Source organism: Podarcis cretensis (assembly GCF_951804945.1).
Source record: "Podarcis cretensis genome assembly, chromosome: 4".
Classification (NCBI taxonomy): Eukaryota; Metazoa; Chordata; class Lepidosauria; order Squamata; family Lacertidae; genus Podarcis; species Podarcis cretensis.
In genome coordinates this window covers 97,628,977-97,651,825 of record NC_137173.1, presented here as the reverse complement: position 1 = coordinate 97,651,825, position 22,849 = coordinate 97,628,977, and the positions used below count along the sequence as shown (strand labels likewise).

Here is a 22,849-nt window from a genome sequence, read left to right as displayed (position 1 = left end):
TGGGGTTTGTAGTGAATTTACTTTTCTCCATAGGAGTGAATTTTTACCTCTTACTTTTTTGGGATAATGTAAAGGGGTTCACTTGGAAGTACTATATAGCATGAAGGCGAAATCCAATTTTTGCCCTTGGTGAGCCCAGCAGCTGAGCTTTGTTTCTTCGCTGCACAAAGTGTGATGAAATATTGGTGATGAAATCCAACTGGCCAGCTATAGAACATGCTGGAATGCCTGCAGATGTTCTTCATCTGGCATCAAAAAGACATCAAAAGTGGGCAAAAGATTTACATTCCATGCACTGGGTACCCCAACCTTCTACCTGGGTACCACACACCTATATTTAATGGCAGGCAGGCCTACAGAAAAGCTTCAGATGACTTGGAGTTTGTGGGTGTAAAGTTGTTTTTATTAAGTTGTCCAAAATTCACACATGTATTTCAATACATAATAAAATCATCTTCTTTTTTAAGACTTCCCATCCCCTTTTCCATGATGTTTCTGTTTTTTTCTGCGTCACCATCTTCTCTCTCTTAAACCTTAACAAAACTATTCTAATCTTTAATCCCTTCTGTTGCTCATAGTTCAAATCCTGCTAGGGTGTTCGTCATACAATAATATTTCTTTAAATAATCCGGAAAGGGTTCTTCCAAAAAAACCTTCGTCATTAGGTTCTCTTCTTCTTTTTTGTTGTTGTTTAGTCATTTAGTCGTGTCCGACTCTTCATGACCCCCTGGACCAGAGCACGCCAGGTGCTCCTGTCTTCCACTGCCTCCCGCAGTTTGGTCAAACCCATGTTTGTAGCTTCGAGAACACTGTCCGACCATCTCGTCCTCTGTCGTCCCCTTCTCCTTGTGCCCTCCATCTTTCCCAACATTAGGGTCTTTTCCAGGGAGTCTTCTCTTCTCATGAGGTGGCCAAAGTATTGGAGCCTCAGCTTCAGGATCTGTCCTTCCAGTGAGCACTCAGGGCTGATTTCCTTAAGAATGGATAGGTTTGATCTTCTTGCAGTCCATGGGACTCTCAAGAGTCTCCTCCAGTACCATAATTCAAAAGCATCAATTCTTCGGCGATCAGCCTTCTTCATGGTCCAGCTCTCACTTCCATACATCACTACTGGGAAAACCATAGCTTTAAGAATACGGACCTTTGTTGGCAAAGTGATGTCTCTGCTTTTTAAGATGCTGTCTAGGTTTGTCATTGCTTTTCTCCCAAGAAGCAGGCGTCTTTTAATTTCGTGACTGCTGTCACCATCTGCAGTGATCATGAAGCCCAAGAAAGTAAAATCTCTTAACTTTGTCAGTTCTGCGTGATCCATCGCTTTGCTTATTGATTCTTCTTCAGTGGCTATTTCTGCTTCTTTCCATTTTGTGTGTGTAGAGAATCCTAGCTGCAGTTGTAACGTACATAAATAACTCAATCATCTTTTGGGGGACTTCTGTCTCTATAATTCCTAAAAGAAAAGCTTCAGGTTTGTCGTCGTTGTTGGTATAGATTCCTGAAAGCAATTTGTGCAATCTTCCAACCCAATCCAATCCCTTTTCAGGGCCCGGTTTTCCAGCAAAGTCCAGCTCGAAAGTCTAAGTCCCCCCCCACACACACATTTAAATCTCATGCTCTCTCATGCCATGTACCCAGACCCCACCTGGGCAGGTGCACTGTTGAAGAGGGAAGGGAGCCAGAGTCAGCCACTACGAACCATCCCGTCCTTTTATGAAATCGCTAACCTCCATTAGGGCAAGACCATAGAGATGGGCCAGTCCCAAGCCATAGAGGCTGCTGTAACTCATATACACGAGATGATGGCTACATAAAAGAGCTCCCACTTGGAATGACTCAAAAACATTGTCTTGGTTTTCTACAGGGCTTAGGAATTGCTCCCTTTTGTGGAGTGAAGCTTTCTGTGGGGAATGGAGGAGACAGCAGCGAGCTCTTGGGGCTACCCCTGCGGGGGGGGGGGGAGAGAACAGCCTATTTTAAGCTTGCTTGAAAACCTCTCCCAGCATTATGCGCTCCAACTTCACGGAAGAACGGTTTAATCTCCGTTGCCATCATTAATTTTTGACGGAGGGTACCGCTCAACATCCTGTTTACAGCCCACTAAATCTCCATTATGAAGCTCCGGCTTTGCAGAAAGAGGAACCCTATGAAGGGCTGTGTTAACTTTTACGATTGCATTCCAACTCTGAAACGCACAAAGGAAGGGGCTTAAAATTGCCGCGATTTCTTTCCGGGGGTGGGGAAAACAGCAGCCACACTTTGGGATACAGCAAGAGAGATTATGAGCACGCTGTTCATCATTATTGTCACAGTTGCCATGGTTACTGTATGCTCTATGACTGCCAGGAAGGAGCTGGTGGCGCTGTGGTCTAAACCACTGAGCCTCTTGGGCTTGCTGATCAGGAGGTCAGCCGTTCAAATCCCCACTAGTGAGCTCCCATTGCTCTGTCCCAGCTCCTGCCAGCCTAGCAGTTCGAAAGCATGCCAGTGTAGTAGATAAATAGGTACCACTGCAGCAGGAAGGTAAATGGTGTTTTCATCCACTCTGGTTTCCGTCACGGTATTCTGTTGCACCAGAAGCGGTTTAGTCCTGCTGGCCACACGACACAGAAAGCTGTCTGCAGACAAATGCCGGCTCCCTCGGCCTGGAAGTGAGATGAGCGCCGCAACCCCATAGTCGCCTTTGACTGGAGTTAACTATCCAGGGGTCCTTTACCTTTTCTATGCTCCACTACTGCCAGGCTCTGGCAGAGCAGCAGCAGCAGTCACCCAGCCCCCAATGAACCAGCTGGGTCTGGTGTAACTTTACTCTGGCTTAACTTACTTGCTTTATGCCTGTTTCTTGTGCGTAGATAGCTCCCTTAATAAGTATGAAACTATCAGAGAAAGAAAGGTGTTTGAATGGCACATATGGCAACACATCTATGCTAAGTTAAGTTGCACTGCTGTGGTGTTACGTTGGTCACACACAAAACGCTGCATGTAAAACATATTACAGTGATACCTCGGGTTACATACGCTTCAGGTTACATACGCTTCAGGTTACAGACTCTGCTAACCCAGAAATAGTACCTCGGGTTAAGAATTTGCTTCAGGATGAGAACAGAAATTGTGCTCCGGCGGTGCGGCAGCAGCAGGAGGCCCTATTAGCTAAAGTGGTGCTTCAGGTTAAGAACAGTTTCAGGTTAAGAATGGACCTCCGGAACGAATTAAGTACTTAACCCGAGGTACCACTGTAGTTAATATAGCACCACATTTTCTTAATACTAAGAACCTCAAAGAATAGAAAGTTAAAACATATAGATTTGTTGGGGGGGGGCACTAAGTGTTTCTGTGACTAACGTAACACACTTAAGCAATGAAGTTTTAGTGCCCTAATATTGACTCCGTATTGGTTCAGTAATCACAATGCTGCTGAATATGTATCAACACTTCCAGTGAGAAGGGAAATGTCTAGGAAATTTCACTAGGGTATATGAAAGGTACAGGGCCATCTAGCGGCTAATACAGAGCGAAGAAGAAATTGTTTTAAACCCCTGTGTGCCAGGAGCTCCATACCAAAGGCAGATTTTCAGAGAAATATCTGCAGATATTCATTTTTTGCACTCAGTTTTGGACAGTTTTTCAGGTACTTACAATCAAGTTATCATCTAAGCTATCATTTCCCCCACAAGCAGCCAGTCTTCTTATGTGGTGTACAGCAGTTGATCCTTTCAGAAATGTCAATCAGAGAAACCCAAGAGGTCCTGACTGAACAAATTATTCCCAAGAAGAGATTTTTGGCAGAGATTTGAGGCTGAAACCTATAATGGTATGTTGCTTTGAGACATTCCTGTCATGAGCAATGAATAAATGCAAAAAATAATAATAGCAGTAATAATTACAGATAAGGTTAGATTTGGAGAAAATTCCATCCAACTGTCTAAAACAATGGAACCATGTACATAGGTGAGATCAATGAAAGCTTGTTCCAAAGAATATCTGTGTGCTTAATAATGCTGATTTTCTGGACATCATTTCTTCATGTTGTGGAGTACACAAAGCAATAACCATTATTTATCTTATTTTAAAAATATTTTACTGTATTTTATTTTATTTTTAAAGTGTAGCTTTCATAACACAGTCTCTAGTCTAACCTAGTTAATGTTGAGTATTGACTTACCGTACTTTCTTTTGTTTTTTCTACAAGATTCAGTTAAAAAATTTAAACTTCTTTTTACTCCTAGAGACTCCTAACAGCTCATAATTTATCTTAATGCAGAAGACAATTGTCTAGATGAATGTTTTGAAACTTTTGCTGGTGCCCAGTGCATCTTCATAGTACATTTCTCCTTCCAGAGACCCTGCTGTCAGCATTTCCTGCTGTTTGTTCTTTTGTTCTTTTGTATTATTATAGTTTACTAACTAAGGCATGGTTTTTATTTTTCAGTGCAATATTTGGTTCACATTAAGAACATAAAGGCATCTCCCCTGGATTAAGTCAACAGTCCACCTATTTTTTAACACCCCCCAAAAAAAAAATTTTCAGAAACAGTTTGACATAAATACAATCCAATATTTTCCAACTAATATATGTATTTTGAACTCCCCCCCACTCCTTTTGGGGTTTCTTATATTTTTAAATTTATAACACAGCATCTGCTTCACTACTCCCATTATTAACTGCTTCCTAGTTATCTTTTAACATTAAATACAACTGGTTGGTTTAAGTTAATCCTTCTAATGAACTTATATGTGTACAGTAACATTTCAGATAATCCACAAATTTTCCCTAGTCTTTTATAAAGCTCCCCCTGTCCCACGGTCTCTTGGTTCCTTATTGCTTCTGTACGTTTTGCCATTTGGCACAGTCTGCAACGACTACTTGGCTAGTACTGAATCTTCTTTCCATTCCTGAGCATAAATCATCCTGGTTGCGGTCGTAGCATACATAAACGGTTTCTTTTTCAAACATATTTTGGTAACTCTGTACCAATTAGCCTAAAAGAAAAGCTTCTGGGTTTTTTTTTAGTAAAAGTTATTTTAAGCATTTTCTTCAATTCATTATAATTTCGCAGAAAGCTTTTACACTGGTACCTTGGTTCTCAAACATCTTGGTACTCAAATGCCTTGGTTCTCAAACGCCAAAAATCCAGAACTAAGTGTTCCAGTTTTCAAACGTTTTTCAGAAGCCGAACATCCGATGCGGCTATCAGCTATTGTTTCCGGGGCTCCTGCACCAATCAGAAGTTTCTTAGTTTCTGAACATTTCGGAAGTCAAATGGACTTCCGGAACAGATTAAGTTTGGCGCTTTTGTTTTTGCTATTTATTTTTTGTTTTTGAGACCTTTCAGTTAATTTGTTTTTGTGACTATGTGGAACCCAGTTCAGTTACTGATTGATTGTGTGACTGCGGAAATGGATAAAAGCCCCCCATCCAAACAATGACTATCATCAGTGCAGGTAAGAAAAAAAAATAATTTTAATTTTTATCATCTAGAATGCTGTCTTATTTATTTTATTTTATAGTACAGTACATTGATTATTGCTTTCAATTTATGGATCAATGGCCTTGTTAGAAAGTAAAATTCATGTTAAATTGCTGTTTTCGGGGTTGTTTTTAAAAGTCTGGAACAGATTAATCCGTTTTGCATAACTTTCTATCGGAAAGCGCGCCTTGGTTTTGGAACGCTTTGGTTTTGGAACGGACTTCCAGAATGGGTTAAGTTTGAGAACCAAGGTACCACTGTACACACTTACAAGACCACCACATATGGTAAAAAGTACCTTCTTTCTCCTTAAATTTCCAGCATATATTTGATTTTGAGGTCGAGGGTCTATCCAGGTCAGCATTCAATTTCCCAGAGCAGCCAGGCGGTCAGGTGTCCTGAGGATGTTCATAAACCAGCCAGGAGGTTGGCTTGTTTATAGCCACTGCTACAGAGAGGTCCACTGTGTTTCAATATGGAGGCTTCATATTTAGCTAACAAATTTAGCCACCAATTTCCTTCATGGATGTGTCAAATCTAAGCCACTCCCTTTGGGCAGCTAATTCCATAACCTTTTCCGTTAAAAAGCAGTTTGAATAGATGCTCTCTTTTGCTAGTCCTGAGCTTACTGCCAGTTAATTTAATTGGGTGACCCCCCCCCCCCAAGTATGAGTTTTGCTGATACACAAGAGGAACAAGAATTCCACTCTTCACATGCAAAAGATCTGTATCGCGAATGAAAACAACCAGAGCAAATGCAGCAATGACATTTATTGGAAATTCTCCAAATGATACATGTGAATAAGTCCAACTTAGGGTGAAACTTTCTCTGCCTCTAAAAAAAAAAAAAAGTTCTGAAAAAAATTGCAATGTGCGCCTTAACAAGTTGATCAATGCAGTACACAGTTCAACGGTTCTATGGGACGGGTTCTGTATGCACAATATTGCTTCAAGTGAAATTGCAAAAAAGAAAGAATTACTTTCCCTCTTCCATCTGGGAAAATGCAATTATTAGTATGATTTCACCGGATTCCATGTGAGTTTATTCATTTGGGTAAGAGGCAACAGCTGCAAGAAAATAATGCTAGGCACAATCTCTTAGAAATCTGTCTTCCACAGTGGAATTTCCTACAATGTCACCTATTTGTTTCCTCCACTCCTGCTAGACTGTGCCCCATGATGATCACACCATGGTTATCAACTAACAAGACAAGACTGATACTGCCATTTTAAATCGGCAAACCAACTTTGTTGTCCCTCGGACTTGCTTGTCGCTTGCATTATGCATTTTACAAAGGAAACATTGGCACTCTCTCCGGCTCACCCCACACCTATGAGTAAGACACTTAGCTGAATTTGGCACTTGGCTTCTTATTATTTTTTTATATAAAAAAAAAAATACCTGGAAAAATATAACAAATAAATCCCCACTGGATGTTACGATAATTTGATTCAAGCATGTTCCCACAAATGCAAATTTCCTGCGCATGATTAACTGCTATTTTCATAGCTCCCTCAGATCAAAGACTGACTTCAGGGTCGTGTCTACAAGACAGAAATGGCTTCCAGAAACAACAGATCTTCAGCGCTGTGCAAAAGCAGAGACTGATAAAAGAATGGAAAAAGCCCGGGAAAAGCATTGAACTGTGTCTATTGGTATTGAATCCTGCTTCTAAACCAAACGAGAAAAGGTACGCTACAGAACAGATATTGTAAGCTGAAATGTAGTAACCACTAGATTTGGACGACGAATTCCCTGCTTCTCTGAGGCAAGGGCATTTTTGAGGCATCGTAATAGTCTACATAGAGAATCCTGAAGGTTTGTCAGTGCCCATATCCCAATAAAGGAAAAAATCTGGACGGGTCATTGGCTCTTTGCACAGAGAGAGGCTGGGGACTCTTACAAGGTTTCTCTGGCTCGTTGAAACCATGTATTCATCACATATTAAACTGCATGAAGCAGCATTCAAATCAAAGGTTATCTTATGTGCCAGCAGGCAGGCAGGCAGGAACTCCATGTAACGTATCTGTTGGTGTGCATCATGTGAGAAAATGGGTGAGAAATGAAAACTTCGATTCTTTCCCCCCATAAAATAATTCCTACACCTACAGAGCTAGTGCGTCAGAGGGAAAAGCTACCTTGGAAACACGTGCTAGTTCTGTACATGAAGGGAGTAGTTTATTTCAGGGAGCGTTCACACATTTCACAGCCAACCGGCTATTCATCACGGTGTATCTCCAGAAAGATACATCATGCGAGATTTCCAAGAGCCTGTTTCGGCTCTTAATTTCACACCACAGTGAACGGGGGAAGAGGAACGGCTTCCGACCTTCGCTTTTCCTGCCTCCGTTGGGGAGAATAAGGCATGGCCACTTCTCTACATGCAGGAGAAACATGGCACCATTGAACTCAACAGCTGAGCCGCAAAATGACAGCCGGTCAGGGTTATTCTTGGACGTATGTGGAAGTCAGCAGAATGAACTGCAGGCACATAAGACCTTACAGGGATGTCCTCCACAAAAATGGCCAGAGACACACACACACACACACAGAAAAAAACCTTACACGAAACACAAAAGAAATCCCCAACTAAAATGGAAAACATGCTGTTCTTTGGAGGGGAACAATTACATTCTTGTTTTCTTTTCAAGTATTGATCAATGTATATAAAGACAACAACATGTTCCTTTCACTAGATCCAGAGAACATATTGAAGTTGACATTTAAGTTACCAGCGGTCCAAAAGGGTGGACTTTCATCTCTTTCCCTTTACACCAATCCTAAATATACATCTAATTGTCTTCTTTAGATCCAATCTTCTTTTGCTTTCCATTTTTTGCATTGCTATTTATGTACACCCATTATTAAAAACATTTAACCTGGGATTTGCATATCAAGATTTTAAAAGGCCTCTCCGATGCTAGAAGAATCCCAGTACCCGTGTGTGATTATGCAGATACCTTCTATGTTTGTCATTTTCCCTTTTCTTTATTGTTCGAAACCGTGTTGCCTGCAACGCTTCACTTATGGCTTATTTCTAAATTTTGCTTGGGTTACAGTTTGCTTCCTTTAGCAGCTGTTCACAGTCAGGCAGCACCTCTTCTGGCAAGTATTTACAGATTTTCTCAATAGTCTTTCTATAGAGCGCCTTCTCTTCTTCCAGAGACTGAATTAAGCTCTTCATCTTGCTCTCCCTTTCTAAGACGTCTTCCAGGTTCGATTCCACACTCTGGATTTTAGCATGGGCTGCCTAATCGGAAAGTAGGAAAAGGATTTTTTAAAACGAGTGTCCTTGAGAGCAGAAACACATAGCAACTACCTGCATAAATTGCTTGCAAATACGTTATACAAATTGCTCACTGTTCCCTTCAGGTGCATTGGGGATAAAGCATTTCCTGTTTGCTCGCTGTAGTTCTTGTGATACAGGCATATCTAATTTCCAGCTTACTGAAAAGAACTAGTTGCACAAAGCTATTTTATTGTGGATCTTAACTTCTAGTCATAGTCTACTGCACTTTGGCAACAGCCATTCCAAAACTGTGTGCGGGGGAACCACAGTGTCTAAAGGTAAAGGGACCCCTGACCATTAGGTCCAGTCGTGACTGACTCTGGGGTTGCGGCGCTCATCTCGCTTTATTGGCCGAGGGAGCCGGCATACAGCTTCTGGTCATATGTCCAGCATGACTAAGCCGCTTCTGGCGAACCAGAGCAGCACACGGAAACGCCGTTTACCTTCCCGCTGGAGTGGTACCTGTTTATCTACTTGCACTTTGTGCTTTTGAACTGTTAGGTTGGCAGGAGCAGGGACCAAACAACGGGGATTCGAACCACCAACCTTCTGATCGGCAAGTCCTAGGCTCTGTGGTTTAACCCACAGCGCCACCCGCCTCTCTACTATCACAGTGTCTACCCAGCTCCATATTGTCTACACTGACTGGAAGCATTTCTCCAGGGTTTCAGGCAGAAATAAGTTCCTCTCAGCCCTCCCTGGGGATGCACCTGGGACCTTCTGCACACAAAGGAAATGCTCTCCCACTGGGCTATGGCCCTTCTACTCTGGCATGGATGGATACAACCTGGTGTGTTTTCCTATCCTACCTCAATGAACCTGAAGACCAAACAAAGCTTTCACCATCAGATCTAGATGTTTGACAAATGTGTAAAAAAAAACGGGAGAGGATGGAATTTGAAGAGAACTGTTGGCAGGAGCGGCTCACTCTTCCTCCATAATCCTCTTCCGCAGCCACCAAACAAAGGACTGGGAGTTTTCCTCTGAGGAAGAGAGGCTGGAATATAGGAGGGCGTCAAGTACCCGCTCCTGATGTTTCTCCTTTAGTTTAGCCCAGACCTGGGTCTTCTGCTAAACATTTAGAGAATCAGAGAGCCTGAACGGACCTATTAGGTTTCCTAGGCCAACCCCATGTGCCACACTGGTTCTGCAATAAAGTCACAACATGCAATAAAGTCACAACATGCAGCTTGTTCCTTGGTAGTTTACCTGTAGTTTCTCCAGGAGGTCCATATTCTGCCTCTTCAGCTGATTGTTTGCCCTTTCGAGTTTCTCGGGAGCTTCCCCATCATCGCAGAGATTTGAGTTCTCTTGCAGTTCATCTTGCAGAACGTGGTACTCCACCTCATAGGCGTGCAGCTGTTTGGAAATATCCATCTCAAAGACCTACCGACAGAAGAGAAAAGATTTGGAGAATATTTAAGGATTATACGAGATCATATTGTACCAAGCACACCATATTAGCAGAACTTGAGTGATACTTGTAAACACAATGAATACCGTTTGTGGAGTAGATGGGAACAATATTAAAGAATATAAAACTGTGCGGGAAAAACGACGGTATAAACAGTACAATGAGAATGATTGGAAGACTTGTTTTGTCAGAAGTCTTTTTTATTTAAGTGCTTATTTAAGCATTAATTAGGAAGATTAAGTTTTTTTATGCACATAAATCTGCTTTTTCTTCTTTCTTTTTTCTGTAATGACTTCTTTTCTTTATTGTTTTTTCTTTAATTTTCTTTTTGTAGTATGAGATTGTAAATTCTTTGTATATGTGTGTAATTTGTAATGTGTGTAAAAAAGAAAAGAAAACCAGTTTCCTTATGAGAGGTCCCACCGTGTTTAATTCAGGCAAATAGGACCATATGAACTATAAACAAAGCATGCCTACGAGGATGCCTCATCCAACTGGTTACATGAGTCAAGGAGGTGTTCACACTTCTCCCCCAGAAGGGATGACTCTCAAGACTAGAAGCTGCTTCTGGATAATGAGCCTGAAAGATGGCAATCTTGAGGAATCAGCAGCATGCATGTTCCAAACTGACGTTTGGTGGAACCTGTGCAACTTGGGTTGATGTGGCTACATTAACACACTTTCTGGACAGGCCAATAAATAGATGAATCTTACCAGAGGCAGAGACTAATGTCAGTAAGATAGCTGGGGAATTTTCTTGACCTTTTGCCAACATGCTAACTCAAAGAAGTTTCAAGGATTAGCAGCTAAGTACAGGGACTAGGGTGGCACTGTGGGTTAAACCACAGAGCCTAGGGCTTGCCGAACAGAAGGTCGGCGGTTTGAATCCCCGCGACAGGGTGAGCTCCTGTTTCTTGGTCCCAGCTCCTGCCCACCTAGCAGTTTGAAAGCACCTCAAAGTGCAAGTAGATAAATAGGTGCTGCACTGGTGGGAAGGTAAACAGTGTTTCCATGCGCTGCTCTGGTTCGCCAGAAGCGGCTTAGTCATGCTGGCCACATGACCCGGAAGCTGTCAGCTATCTGCGGACAAACGCTGGCTCCCTCGGCCTATAGAGCGAGATGAGCGCCGCAACCCCAGAGTTGTCCAAACACCCACCCAAGCAACCAACCACACACACATTTGTAATTGCACATGTACATTTTTTAAAACGCACACACATTTGTGATATATTCCGATGACATTTGGAGGATGCTGCAAGTATGCATTTGTTTAAAATGTATTTTGCTGTTAACCTTTGCCATTTGTAAAACATTTATACAAAATACAGCAGGCTAAAAATATACATGTATGATAATAATAATGCCTATACATTAGATAGGCATATATGTAATTGGAATTGCTCACTTCTATAATGATGTAGTATACCTTTTCTTTTACCCTGTTCAGTTAAAATGTTCTTTAAACATTCATTTAAAAAATACCTCGAATATGGCAATATCTTGAAACTCCAAAATAAAGTTATAGCACTGACCCACAGAGAGTGCTCTCTTCAGTTAGTCCTTCACAGAACAGAGTTTTCAGTCTCCTCCATTCGCCCAGATATAAGCTAACCAGCCAACTCCTTAAAGATGGCTTCACACCAGAGCTTTGCACTCCCAGGATGGTGTCAAAGGCACTAACAGCATGTACATGAAATGGTTCACAGCAAGCACCCAGTCTGCTGGCTTGAGGTGGAAACTGAAAGAGCCAGGGTATGAGGAATATGACTCACAGCGTCGGGATTACAACCTAATATTTCTCATTAGAACAAGAGTGAACTTTACAGAGTGCTTCCTGTACATCAGCTCAGTAATCCTTACAAAAAAACCCTGTAAGGAAGGCCAGATATTATTCCCTGTATCCTAGACAGCGGCTTCCCTCAAGCCACCTGGTGAATTTATGGGAGAAGCGAGGTTCAAGCCAGGGCCTTTTGGTTCACAGCTCAGTTCTTTAGGCACTATCATATAACTGAATGGCCAAGTGATGCATTATCAATGCATTATACTGTTTGTGTGGGGGTGGAACAGACTATTACCTGCGTCATAATCTTTTCCATTTGGAGCTTTGTCATGTCTGGTAGAGTGTTTTTCAGAAACTCGACGATGCTTTCAAAAGCCTCGCACATCATGATGTGTTCCTCTTGGCTGCTTAGCAAACTTAGTGCTACTTTAAATATGACTTCTGTTCCCTGAAGAAATATAATGTCTAGGGCAGAGAACAAAACATAGATTAGATTGTGTTTCCCATTTAAAACGTTGTTTTCTATACATATTTATGTTGAAGATTCAAGGGGATAAAAAAGTCATTTTTTTGTGTTCTTACACTTATCTGTTAAAAACATGTTTTATAATTAACATATACATCACAAATGCTTTAGTATTCCAAGTCAAGAAAATGTGTCGTGTCTTCTCAAGTAAAATCCAAGCACAACACATGGCTTGGTTAGCATCAGTGAACCATCACCATAGCCCAAGATCTAATGAAATGTAAATTGTGTTCCTGCAATACACTTTTAAAAAATTCCTGCAGAAGGATTAGTTTCAGGAAAAAAGAAGTCTTAAACAATTGTTCTAGTGCAGAAGGAGTGCCCAAACTACTCAAAATGATGTTTTGTTACATACACACACAAATTAGGGAACTGTTCTTACACATGAGAAGCTGATGTCAAATAAGCCAATGTATGTTAGCCAGCGTAAAGCAGAATAAAATGTGGCTGGTCTGGTATAAATCTGTCACTAAAGGCACTATGATTATGTCAAAGGCATGTTGCGGAATAGGAACCACCCCCCCCAATGAAACCACCAATTTGGAGGGGCCTATTATTGATCTGCCCAACCAATACATAGAAAAGCTTCCTACCGAACACTCTGGCTACAAATCCCAATGGAAACTGCGAAGCAAATAAAGTCAGAAACCAGGGGGCAGCATAAAGGCTGGGGCTGATCTCGTTCTCTTCAAGGTGGTTGTAGAGGTCTCTGTGATAATCATGCAGTAGCCTCGACAGCTGGTACATCTGGATCTGTATTAAAATATGGGAGAGTGAAGAAGAAGAAGAAGAAGAGGAGGAGGAGGAGGAGGAGGAGGAGGAGGAGGAGGAGGAGGAGGAGGAGGAGGAGTAGTTTGGATTTGATATCCCGCTTTATCACTACCCGAAGGAGTCTCAAAGCGGCTAACATTCTCCTTTCCCTTCCTTCCCCACAACAAACACTCTGTGAGGTGAGTGGGGCCGAGAGACATCAGAGAAGTTTGACTGGCCCAAGGTCACCCAGCAGCTGCATGTGGAGGAGTGGAGACGCAAACCCGGTTCACCAGATTACGAGTGCACCGCTCTGAACCACTACACCACACTGGCTCAGATTAAGAATTTCTCTGACTTCTTGTGCAATTCGTACCTGCTATCACAGTTTCCTCAGGAGGAAACCCTGAGGCTGTTTGGGTCCCCTCTCCCTGTGGCTGCTGTTCACATGATGCTTGGTCTGTCCAGAAGGTGTGGCCACATGTGTATATGCGCATAGCTAGAATTCACTGCCATAAGAAGTGGTCACAGTCACTAATGCAGGCAGCTTTTCAGATTCGCAGCACCCAAGGTTGTATTTCAGGTTGGTTTTTCTAAGCTAGAAAATGATCACAGATCTCCCAAATAATGTGTTGTTTGTCCCTTACTCTAACTGATAAACTATGTTGAAACAGAGTACTCTCCTGTGAACTAGCACTCTGGAATTTGTCTTAGGAATTCCAACCAGAGGAGGGAGGGATCTGCACAGCTCTCCCTCAAAATTGAGAAATGAAAAGCAGGGAGATATTGATCAGCTGCCACGTCTTATTACTTTGCCAACAGAGGTTTACACTTAAAGAAAGACACTATTTCTGAGGGAGGGAATAGTTTGCTACATCAGCAGCTCGGCTCTATGCATGCTTCTTGACTTTATAAGCTGCTTCCTGGGATCCAAGTTTCTAACTGCAGGCCTCTCACTTTGCCGCTGCAACAAGTTGAGCGAGGATGAAACCCGGCCAAAAAGCGAGCTAGCTTCTAACACCGTGTTCCTCTCATTCATCGCTTCCACTGAAGGTACCTAATAAAGTCATGGAGCAGCAGAATATTTGCCAGCAGAGTATGCGGTGAATAGTAGTGTATGTAGGAATGATCGCTGGGTATGGAGCAATCTCCCCGCCCGCAGGCAGCCTCAGCTGCCTGCACGCGTTACCTTGGGGTGCGGGGCACACTCCCCCTCACAGATAGTCATAGCTGTTTGAACATCTTGCCCTCTGTCTAACCTTTTGCGATCTCAGTAGTCTGCCATGTCCTGTCTGAAACCTTTGTCTCCTTCGTCATACATTGTGCAAGGGGAAAATGACACGGTGGAAACAGGCTCCAAAATAACTTTGTACCACCCCACGATCTCGAGACCGGAAGATGTGTAAAGGTCACAGCCCAAAATCTATCTGCCTGGGTTTGCATATTGTGTCAATAAAAGGAGCCTCCACAGAGCTGGCTGGCAGCTTGCTTGCAGCTGACCTGTGCGCAGCTCACCTGCATTATCAACTCCTGCCTTATGTCCTTCACTTCAGTGTAAACTGCTGAGGTGGTTGAGAAAAACATAGGGAAGGGAGATGCCCAACAAGCCAATGGGAACTTTTAAGGGACAATACAGGAAACGGTGGTAAGAGAGGTTGTTCTGAGTACGACGAGAGATCAGAAACCAAAGGGAACCAGGTGGCAGGCCACATTTAGTTCATGAGCCTTCTGCAGTGCTGCCCCCAACTCCCAGTGTAACATCTTTCTCCCAAGCAGAAGCCTATTTCTGCCTTACCTGTAGTGACATCATGTCCGGCCTGTACTGCTTCCGGAAGCCGAGGTCGTACATGAGGAATTTGAGCATTTCAAAGGCTTGTTCTTCACTCATGTGGAGGAGCAGCACCCCAGCTACAAAGCTGATACCTTGGCAGTAGCCCACCTCCTTGTCCAGCAAGGAATAAGCTTTCAGAAGATTGAAGAGGGAGAGTTGCCCTGCTCCTAATTGAGCAGAGAAGTAAGGATGTGTTGGGAAGGTCCTCCCTGGTGCAGAGAGAGAGAGAGAGAGAGAGAGAGAGAGATGTCATCTGGAATGAAGAACTCACAGGACACTCAGTCAGAATAAAAATCATCAGAAGTTCTATTACCAGTGTATGTTATCATTTGGGAAGCAAGCCATGACTAGCTCCCAAAGTGATTGCTTATACACACATACACAGATATAACCCTTGTTATATACACTTCCTAACCGTGGGCATTAGTCAATAATAATAATAATAATAATAATAATAATAATAATAATAATAATAATATTGGGCAGCCCCCAACAAAATATCAAAACACAGTAATGCATCAAACATTAAAAGCTTCCCTAAACAGGACTGCCTTCAGATGTCTTCTAAAAGTCTGGTAGTTGTTGTTCTCTTTGACATCTGGTGGGAGGGCGTTCCACAGGGCGGGTGCCACTAGCGAGAAGGCCCTCTGCCTGGTTCCCTGTAACTTGGCTTCTCACAGTGAGGGAACCGCCAGAAGGCCCTCAGAGCTGGACCTCAGTGTCTGGGTAGAACTAAGTTTCACTCAGAGCAAACCCATTGAAATCAATGGACCTAACTTAATCATGTTTGTTATTTTCAATGGGTCTACTCTGAGTAAACCTTCATTGACTACCACCCCATTATCCAATAGCAACAGAATGTTAAACTTCTCTTTCGTCTCTTGGCAGGACTAGGAAGCCTCTCTCTCTCTCTTGGTTCCTTACACTGTGCTGCTACTCCTGAGCCCATGATCACGAGAAGTGTGAAAATCAACCATCCTAAGCAAATGAAAAATGGGGTGCTTATTACTGGGGGCATTTTCCAGGCATAACAACTGGCAGCCATAAAACAATAAATGTAAGCAGGCTGCAAGATTTGGGTGGCACAGAAGAAGTACAGAACTGAACACTAGGCACAAAATTCAGGTTCCCAAAAAACCTCTTTTCTTTGTTGAACGTCAGATTTCTAAGCCTCGTGGCTAAAATATGCATGTTTACAGATAGTGCCACCTAACGTTCCAGAAACCAGAGCGGGTGGCTGAATAAGACTTCAATAGAGAAAAAGCAAGTCTTCAGTGCTCACATCGTTCTTTACCCAGTGGCTAGCAAAACAAAAATGAATTTATACAAAATAAAGAGGCGTTACCCTGGTACTTGTACAATTTATACAATCTGCAGAACCAGATTAACTTGGAACAAGTCCCCTCCCCCGCCCCCCCACACACCTCCACCTCCAACCTGTTCATGACCTAAAGTCCTGACTATGGAAAAAAAGTTACCTAGGTCTACAAGGATCGCATGTTGCTGAGCTGTCAACTGTTTCAGGAGTTCTTTGTAAGAGATATCAGGGGGTTGCTGTTTATTTGGTAGCCGGTGCCTTACGCGATGCTGCACGGCAAGAAACTGCCATATTTCTCCCCGGCGACTTTTGGGAACACCTGAAGACACGAAGATATAAAACAAAATTATTCAGGGGATTGTGGGGTGGTTTAATAGAGTTCACTACAAATATAAAGATTACCCATTTCTAATTTATAACCATTAGGGTCATTATTTTGAACTTCTACACACTCTGTTCCACATGAACACTTTCAACATCTCATTTATTGCAGCCTCGTAATGGGGCAAAAAAATGGGATCCGTTTGCTGGCCCAGTGACATTCTCCAGGAGCCTCAGAATTTTCAGCAGTGGCGTAGCGTGGGGGGTGCAGGGGGGGCCGGCCGCACCGGGCGCAACATCTGGGGGGGGTGCGCTCGCCGCCTCTGGAGCCGCCGAAGAGCCTCGGGCGCAGGCTGTAGCAGAGTCCCATGTCTTGTGGAACCGACGAGCTGTGCGCACGTCCGGGCTGAAGGCGTCCGGCAGGCAGCGGCTCTCAGCGCTTGCCGTGGTCCCTGCGCATCGGGGCCGTGGAGGCCGCGCCAGGCAGCCCCTCCTCACAGCCCCGCCGCCGCTACTGCTGCAGCTGCTGGGCCATGTTGCATTTTCCTCGCCTCTCTGCCCTCCTCCTCCTCCGGGCAAGCGGCGTCGTTTGGGCGGCAGCGCCAGCGGCAACTCGCCTCAGATCACCTGACACAGACCCACCACCGCCACCGTGGCTACCTTACCGTAAATACCCCAGCCCAGGCAGCAGCAAGAAGAAGCTGGCAGCGGCGGCAGGTTAGGGGTTAGGGGCGCAAATTACTTGCCTTGCCCCAGGTTAGGGGGCACAAATTACTTGCCTTGCCCTGGGTTAGGGGGCGCAAATTACTTGCCTTGCCCCGGGTGCTGACAACCCATGCTACGCCGCTGATTTTCAGACCTATTTTCTGAGCTTCGGTTTACTTTTCCACCCAAATTCAAGCGGAGCACTCCCTTTCTCTAGTTACTGTACAGCCCAGAAATCTTTATTTGTCAGCCACTCCTTTTCCAAAACTCAAAGTGACTATAATTTCCCAGTTTTCAACTGGAAATGCAAGGCAACAGAAGCGAGGGAAAATCACCAGAAAAATGTCGTTGCTTTGCATCAGGCTCATTCCCTGCCTATGGTGGTGTTCAAACAGATGAAAAATGCAAGGTCTCAAAAAAAAAAAAAAAAAAAAAGCACTCAAAATTACCATCTTTCAGAGTTGCATGGATATCTTCCATATCGCATCTGATTTTGGCTCTGCAATTCAACAGCTTCTTATCCCAGATATTGATAGCGTCTTTCTGACAAGTACCAACTTCCTCATAGTCCAGCTTAACCTTTCTGGACTGGAGCTCATCTCTGCTTGCTGCAAGAGAGAACACAAGGCACAGACCATTTCAGATGATGGACCACAGACCAGCAGTTAATGCCATGTAGGCCACATATCAGGTTATGTCCTGTCAACCATCCCGAGGTTTAGGAAGGCATGTTTGGGGGCAGTTACCCATAGTAGTGTTCTCTTACTGTGCAAAAGCTCTGCACACTTACAGCCTTGTACAACCAGTTCTTAAACTAAAGATGTAGAAAGTTCGGTAAGACTCAAGAATAAATAGCAGAAGACTTTCTTAAAACCTGTGGGAAGGTGAGAACATGCGCTCAGCTGTCTCCCCTGAGCCAGCCTGGTACACAAGCTCCTTCTGCAGATGATCTGAATTCCACTGTATGGTTCACAATGTGATTATCCTGTCCTAAAGCTAATCACTAGATTTGGTGGAGTTGCAAAGAACATGGCGGTTGAATAGATGGAAGCAGCACATGCAAGAAGTAAAGCTACAATTCCATCACTCAAACTGCGAAAGATTTAGTGCTATTCTACTACTGCAGTGCTTCCAATAGTGAGTTACATATAAGGAGGGGAAGAAAACATTTTGCTTACGTGCATCTTACCTTCTATAAAAGAAAATATAATTCAAGCTTCCTCGACAGCATTAAGAAGAATAGGAAGTATTTTTATTAGTATTTTGTCAACAAATTTCATCTGATGATGAGTAAGCAAAGAGGGTGTACGGGCAGGAATAAATTGCACAAAGGCAGGAGCTTTATCAACTTAACTCTCTGTGCATGGGAAGGTGAGGAAGAAGGGAGGCAGGTTTATACGTTGTCTCAGCCATCGGACGATGCAACGTTAAATGCTGTGTGATATAGCAAAGAATTTGAAGCTGATGCAAATCAGCCAGCTGAAACAGACTGATTAGAAACTTCCACTCAAGCAGAATTCCCACTGCCACAGTTTGTTTTCTCATTTTCACCACTTCATAATTCAACGTTATTATGGAAGAAAGAGAAAGAGGTGTTTGCTTTATGCTTTTTTAAACCCACAAAGCTATGAAAAAGGGATTACAAGGCACTTCTGTCTACAATTTCTTCACAAGCATCTCTGCTAAATGGTGTATGATGCAAATGCCCATATGCACCTCCCAGACAGTTCAAATAAGCTAAAAATAAATAAACAAACAAAATCCAAAATCTGTGGTATTGTTTGAAAAGTTGAGTGTCCCATTTAAGGGCCTGCTTATCCCAAAGCCACATCATTAGAGCTGAAGATATGTGAGTGACTGAGTGGGTGAGGGCTGTGAAGCTGGAGGCAAAACTGGAAGCAGGAACTGCCTATCATCTTACAGATAAAGGAAAATAAACATAGTTATAAGGTGCTGAACTGCAACAGGGATCGCAGGTCCAGCCAGACCCAAAAGCCATCCAGGATGGGCTTCTCATTTGCTTAAACAGTTTTTTCTTAATTTTGTGACACATACCAAAAAAACCTTTATACTGAAGGACAAAATGTAAGCCCATGAAATATGGCAGTCGCACAACACCATTTCATTAGCTACTTCAAATCCGCAGGGAATTCGTTAACTAATTCCTGGGACGTCCAAGCCCGGAAGGCAGAGCAACCATTCTTTATCTTATAACCTTCACTAACCTTCCAATTTCTGGTTTTCCTTTTCCATTCGAAGTAGCAGTATTTGCTGATGGATGGCTTTTCTCCACAGACTCTGAAGCTCTTCAGAGTTCTTTTTCTCCCCAGTCTTATCTTGAAGATCATCGTTTTGCAATAAGGAAACAAGGGGGTCTTCATCAAAAGATCGTGCAAGGGGAGACAGCGGCAACAATTCATTTACATCACCTCCATCTGCAAAATATTGCTGCATTAGACATGGAGTTATTAAATACTATTTGAGAGTTCTAGTATGGTGGCAGAAATATGCATGAACATCCATCATTAGGGTTTTATTTATTATATTACTGTATATGCTCACATTCACCCATCTCCCTTGTCTCTCCTCTTAGGAGAGAGACCTGGGTTACTGGGGTTTTGGTTTTTTTGCTTATTCTGCAGAACTGCCATGCACATTGATGACACTCTATAAATAATAACAGTAGTACGTAGTATTTTTAGTCTGTGCTCCAGCACTCAATAACATATATACTACCCTAACTGAAGGGACGCGGGTGGTGCTGTGGGTTAAACCACAGAGCCTAGGACTTGCCAGTCAGAAGGTTGGCGGTTCGAATCCCCACAACGGGGTGAGCTCCCGTTGCTCAGTCCCTGCTCCTGCCAACCTAGCAGTTTGAAAGCATGTCAAAGTGCAAGTAGATAAATAGGTAACGCTCTGGTGGGAAGGTAAACAGCGTTTCTGTGCGCTGCTCTGGTTCGCCAGAAGTGGCTTAGTCATGATGGCCACATGACCCGGAAGATGTACGCCGGCTCCCTCAGCCAAGCGAGATGAGCGCCGCAGCCCCAGAATCGGCCACGACTGGACCTAATGGTCAGGGGTCCCTTTCCCTTTACCCTAACTGAAGCCCATGGACCTAAGGACATGTTGCTACAAGCCCAACTATACCCTCATAAGAAAGCAAGATGGAACTTTTATAATGTCACCCTGATACAGCCTAACTCTGGGATTATTATCTCATCCAATACTGCTTCTTCACACACCAGTCAGCAAATTTGTTTTAAGATTCTTTGCATCCACAGTTTGCCCTGCTAGACAGACAGACAAGCCATTCTATAACAGTGTCACCTATTGCGTGTAATTTTGGAAATCAAGTTCATCTTCTGTGGTTCTGCTGAATATAACAATCGAGTCAGAAAGTGCAAGCAGACATACATAATTCTGCAAGCTTTGTTCTCGAGAGTAAAGTGCCAAGGCTGTATATTCCCTTATGAGCTGCAGACTGGCTTTAGGGAAAGACAAAAGTTTAAATGTTTGAACCCTTTCTTTCTGGCCTATGGCCTCCCTTGAATAAATACTTCCTAACTGCTAATTGCCAGATGTAATTAGTGTTCCTTTTGATTTAGCATCCAGAACTGTTACTAGAGCACTCTCCTAGCAGCAGAGCCTGTCAATATGATAAGTGGATGTTATCCAACTTAGGCATTGAAAGCAGTACTGCAGCGAACTTGCAATTAGCAGAAAGTTTCCTCCAGGGGTGAAACTTTGCCATTCTTAACCAAGAGTTGATCTGGCTTTGCCCAGTTGGCCTTCATTACCTGAGACAGATCTGGTGATCTGGCACACACCCAACATCTGCCTTTTCCTATGCTAGGAATTTGTATTAAACAGGACACAAAGTATCTCTAACATATTCTTTTAAAACCAAGGAAAGATGGTCCATAGCATCTGAAAGGTGGTATGATACAGGCCCAAATGATGCAAGGTGGTTGACAAGCACGGGGTGAAGAAAGAGGAGAGAGAAGTTTCTGTCCCTCCCTTTTGTCCCTTCCTTTCATCCAGTTTAACTGGCTGGCAGGAGATTCAGAAGAGGTAAAAGGAAGGGATATGATCATTTGCCTCGATGGTCTTAATGCAGACTGGCAAATTCATGGAGGACAGGGCTACATGTAACAATATTAACTCTGATTGCCAGCTGCTGAGAAGCAATTACATAATGCAGGCATGGCCAAACTTGGACCTCCAGATGTTTTGGGACTACAGCTCCCATCATCCCTAGCTAACAGGACCAGTGGTCAGGGATGTTGGGAACTGTAGTCCCAACACATCTGGAGGGCCAAGTTTGGCCATGCCTGACATGAATTTACTTCAGATGCACCTTTCCAGATGCACCTGTGCATAAGGACGATATTGGGCTAGATCAGGAATTCCCTCCAGCTATTTTTGGACTACAACTCCCATCATCCCTAGCTAGCAAGACCAGTGGTCAGGGTGATGGGAACTGTAGTCCAACAACAGCTGGAGACCCAAGTTTGGGAAACCCTGGACTACATGAACATTGGATCAGATCCTGCAGGACTCTTCTTATGTTCATTAGCCTGTTGCCACCAGACATCTTCTCTTGCACCACCCCATACAACTTCCTTAGCTGTAACTTGAGGTCAAGGCAGTGTTGGCGACAAAGATACGTTGCATAATATAGTTGTTAACCAAATGTTACCAGGGAGGTCAGAAGGAAACATGATTCGGAAACAGATAGGAGGAGATGTGGCCATGTGTTTCTGGAGACAACTGAAGTGGTTACTCTTAGAACAACATGTTGAAAGATACAGGGATAGTCAATCATAGACTTGACTCAGACTTCGATGGCATACTGCCACAAAAAGGCCAACTACCTGAAAAAAAACATCCATTTGGAACCTTAAAACGAAACATGCACCTAACAAGCATATCAAATATTCAAACTTGGGTCTTGCAGAACTTGCCCACTTCTTTTAAGAGAGGACTGGAAGCTGCCACTCTTAAACAGAGAAATGAAATCGAATTGTCGTTACATAGACTGCCGCCTCAAATGAAAACTGACCTTGAAATTGCATTGCTGAGGGGGATTTCTTCATGGGCGATGCCACCCTTAGGAAGATTCTCTGCCTCCAGGAAATCCGGCGGGGGGTAAGAGTAATTCCGCCAGCATTTAGAGAGTCATTGCTGCATACAGAGGAGGTCCTTTTTCTTCTTTCCCCATCACTGCAGGATCAGGAGGAAAAGACAACAGCCCAAGTCAGCATCAAGGAAGACTGACAGAAGCCTAGGCATGGCCATGCAAAGCCAGCGGAACAGCCTTGAACACACAAAGGATTACATCATTCCAATGTAATCGCCATAGAGCGAGGCTTCCCAGATCTTTTCATTAAGGACACCGGCCTCATCTGGGCCCAAGTTCTCGCCGTATTTTTGTCCTAGACACTGTCCTGTT

At 43.4% G+C, this 22,849-nt stretch overlaps 1 protein-coding gene across 3 annotated transcripts in view; it reads right to left on the bottom strand.

Moving 5' to 3' along the window:
* Positions 1-6,218: 6,218 nt before the first annotated feature.
* Positions 6,219-22,849, bottom strand: part of TBC1D4 (TBC1 domain family member 4) — a 95,445-nt gene continuing 78,814 nt past the window's right edge. For 2 of the 3 annotated variants that reach the window (XM_079972435.1, XM_079972436.1), the window contains exons 12-20: positions 22,460-22,620; positions 19,623-19,832; positions 17,847-18,005; positions 16,532-16,690; positions 15,018-15,262; positions 13,066-13,225; positions 12,242-12,411; positions 9,962-10,138; positions 6,219-8,713 (exon numbers count right to left, since the gene is read on the bottom strand). In XM_079972435.1, coding sequence (XP_079828561.1) covers positions 8,501-8,713; positions 9,962-10,138; positions 12,242-12,411; positions 13,066-13,225; positions 15,018-15,262; positions 16,532-16,690; positions 17,847-18,005; positions 19,623-19,832; positions 22,460-22,620 — 1,654 coding nt within the window. In that variant the 3' untranslated portion in view covers positions 6,219-8,500. The remainder of the gene's footprint in view (positions 8,714-9,961; positions 10,139-12,241; positions 12,412-13,065; positions 13,226-15,017; positions 15,263-16,531; positions 16,691-17,846; positions 18,006-19,622; positions 19,833-22,459; positions 22,621-22,849) is intronic. The other variant, XM_079972437.1, reaches the window with a different exon arrangement.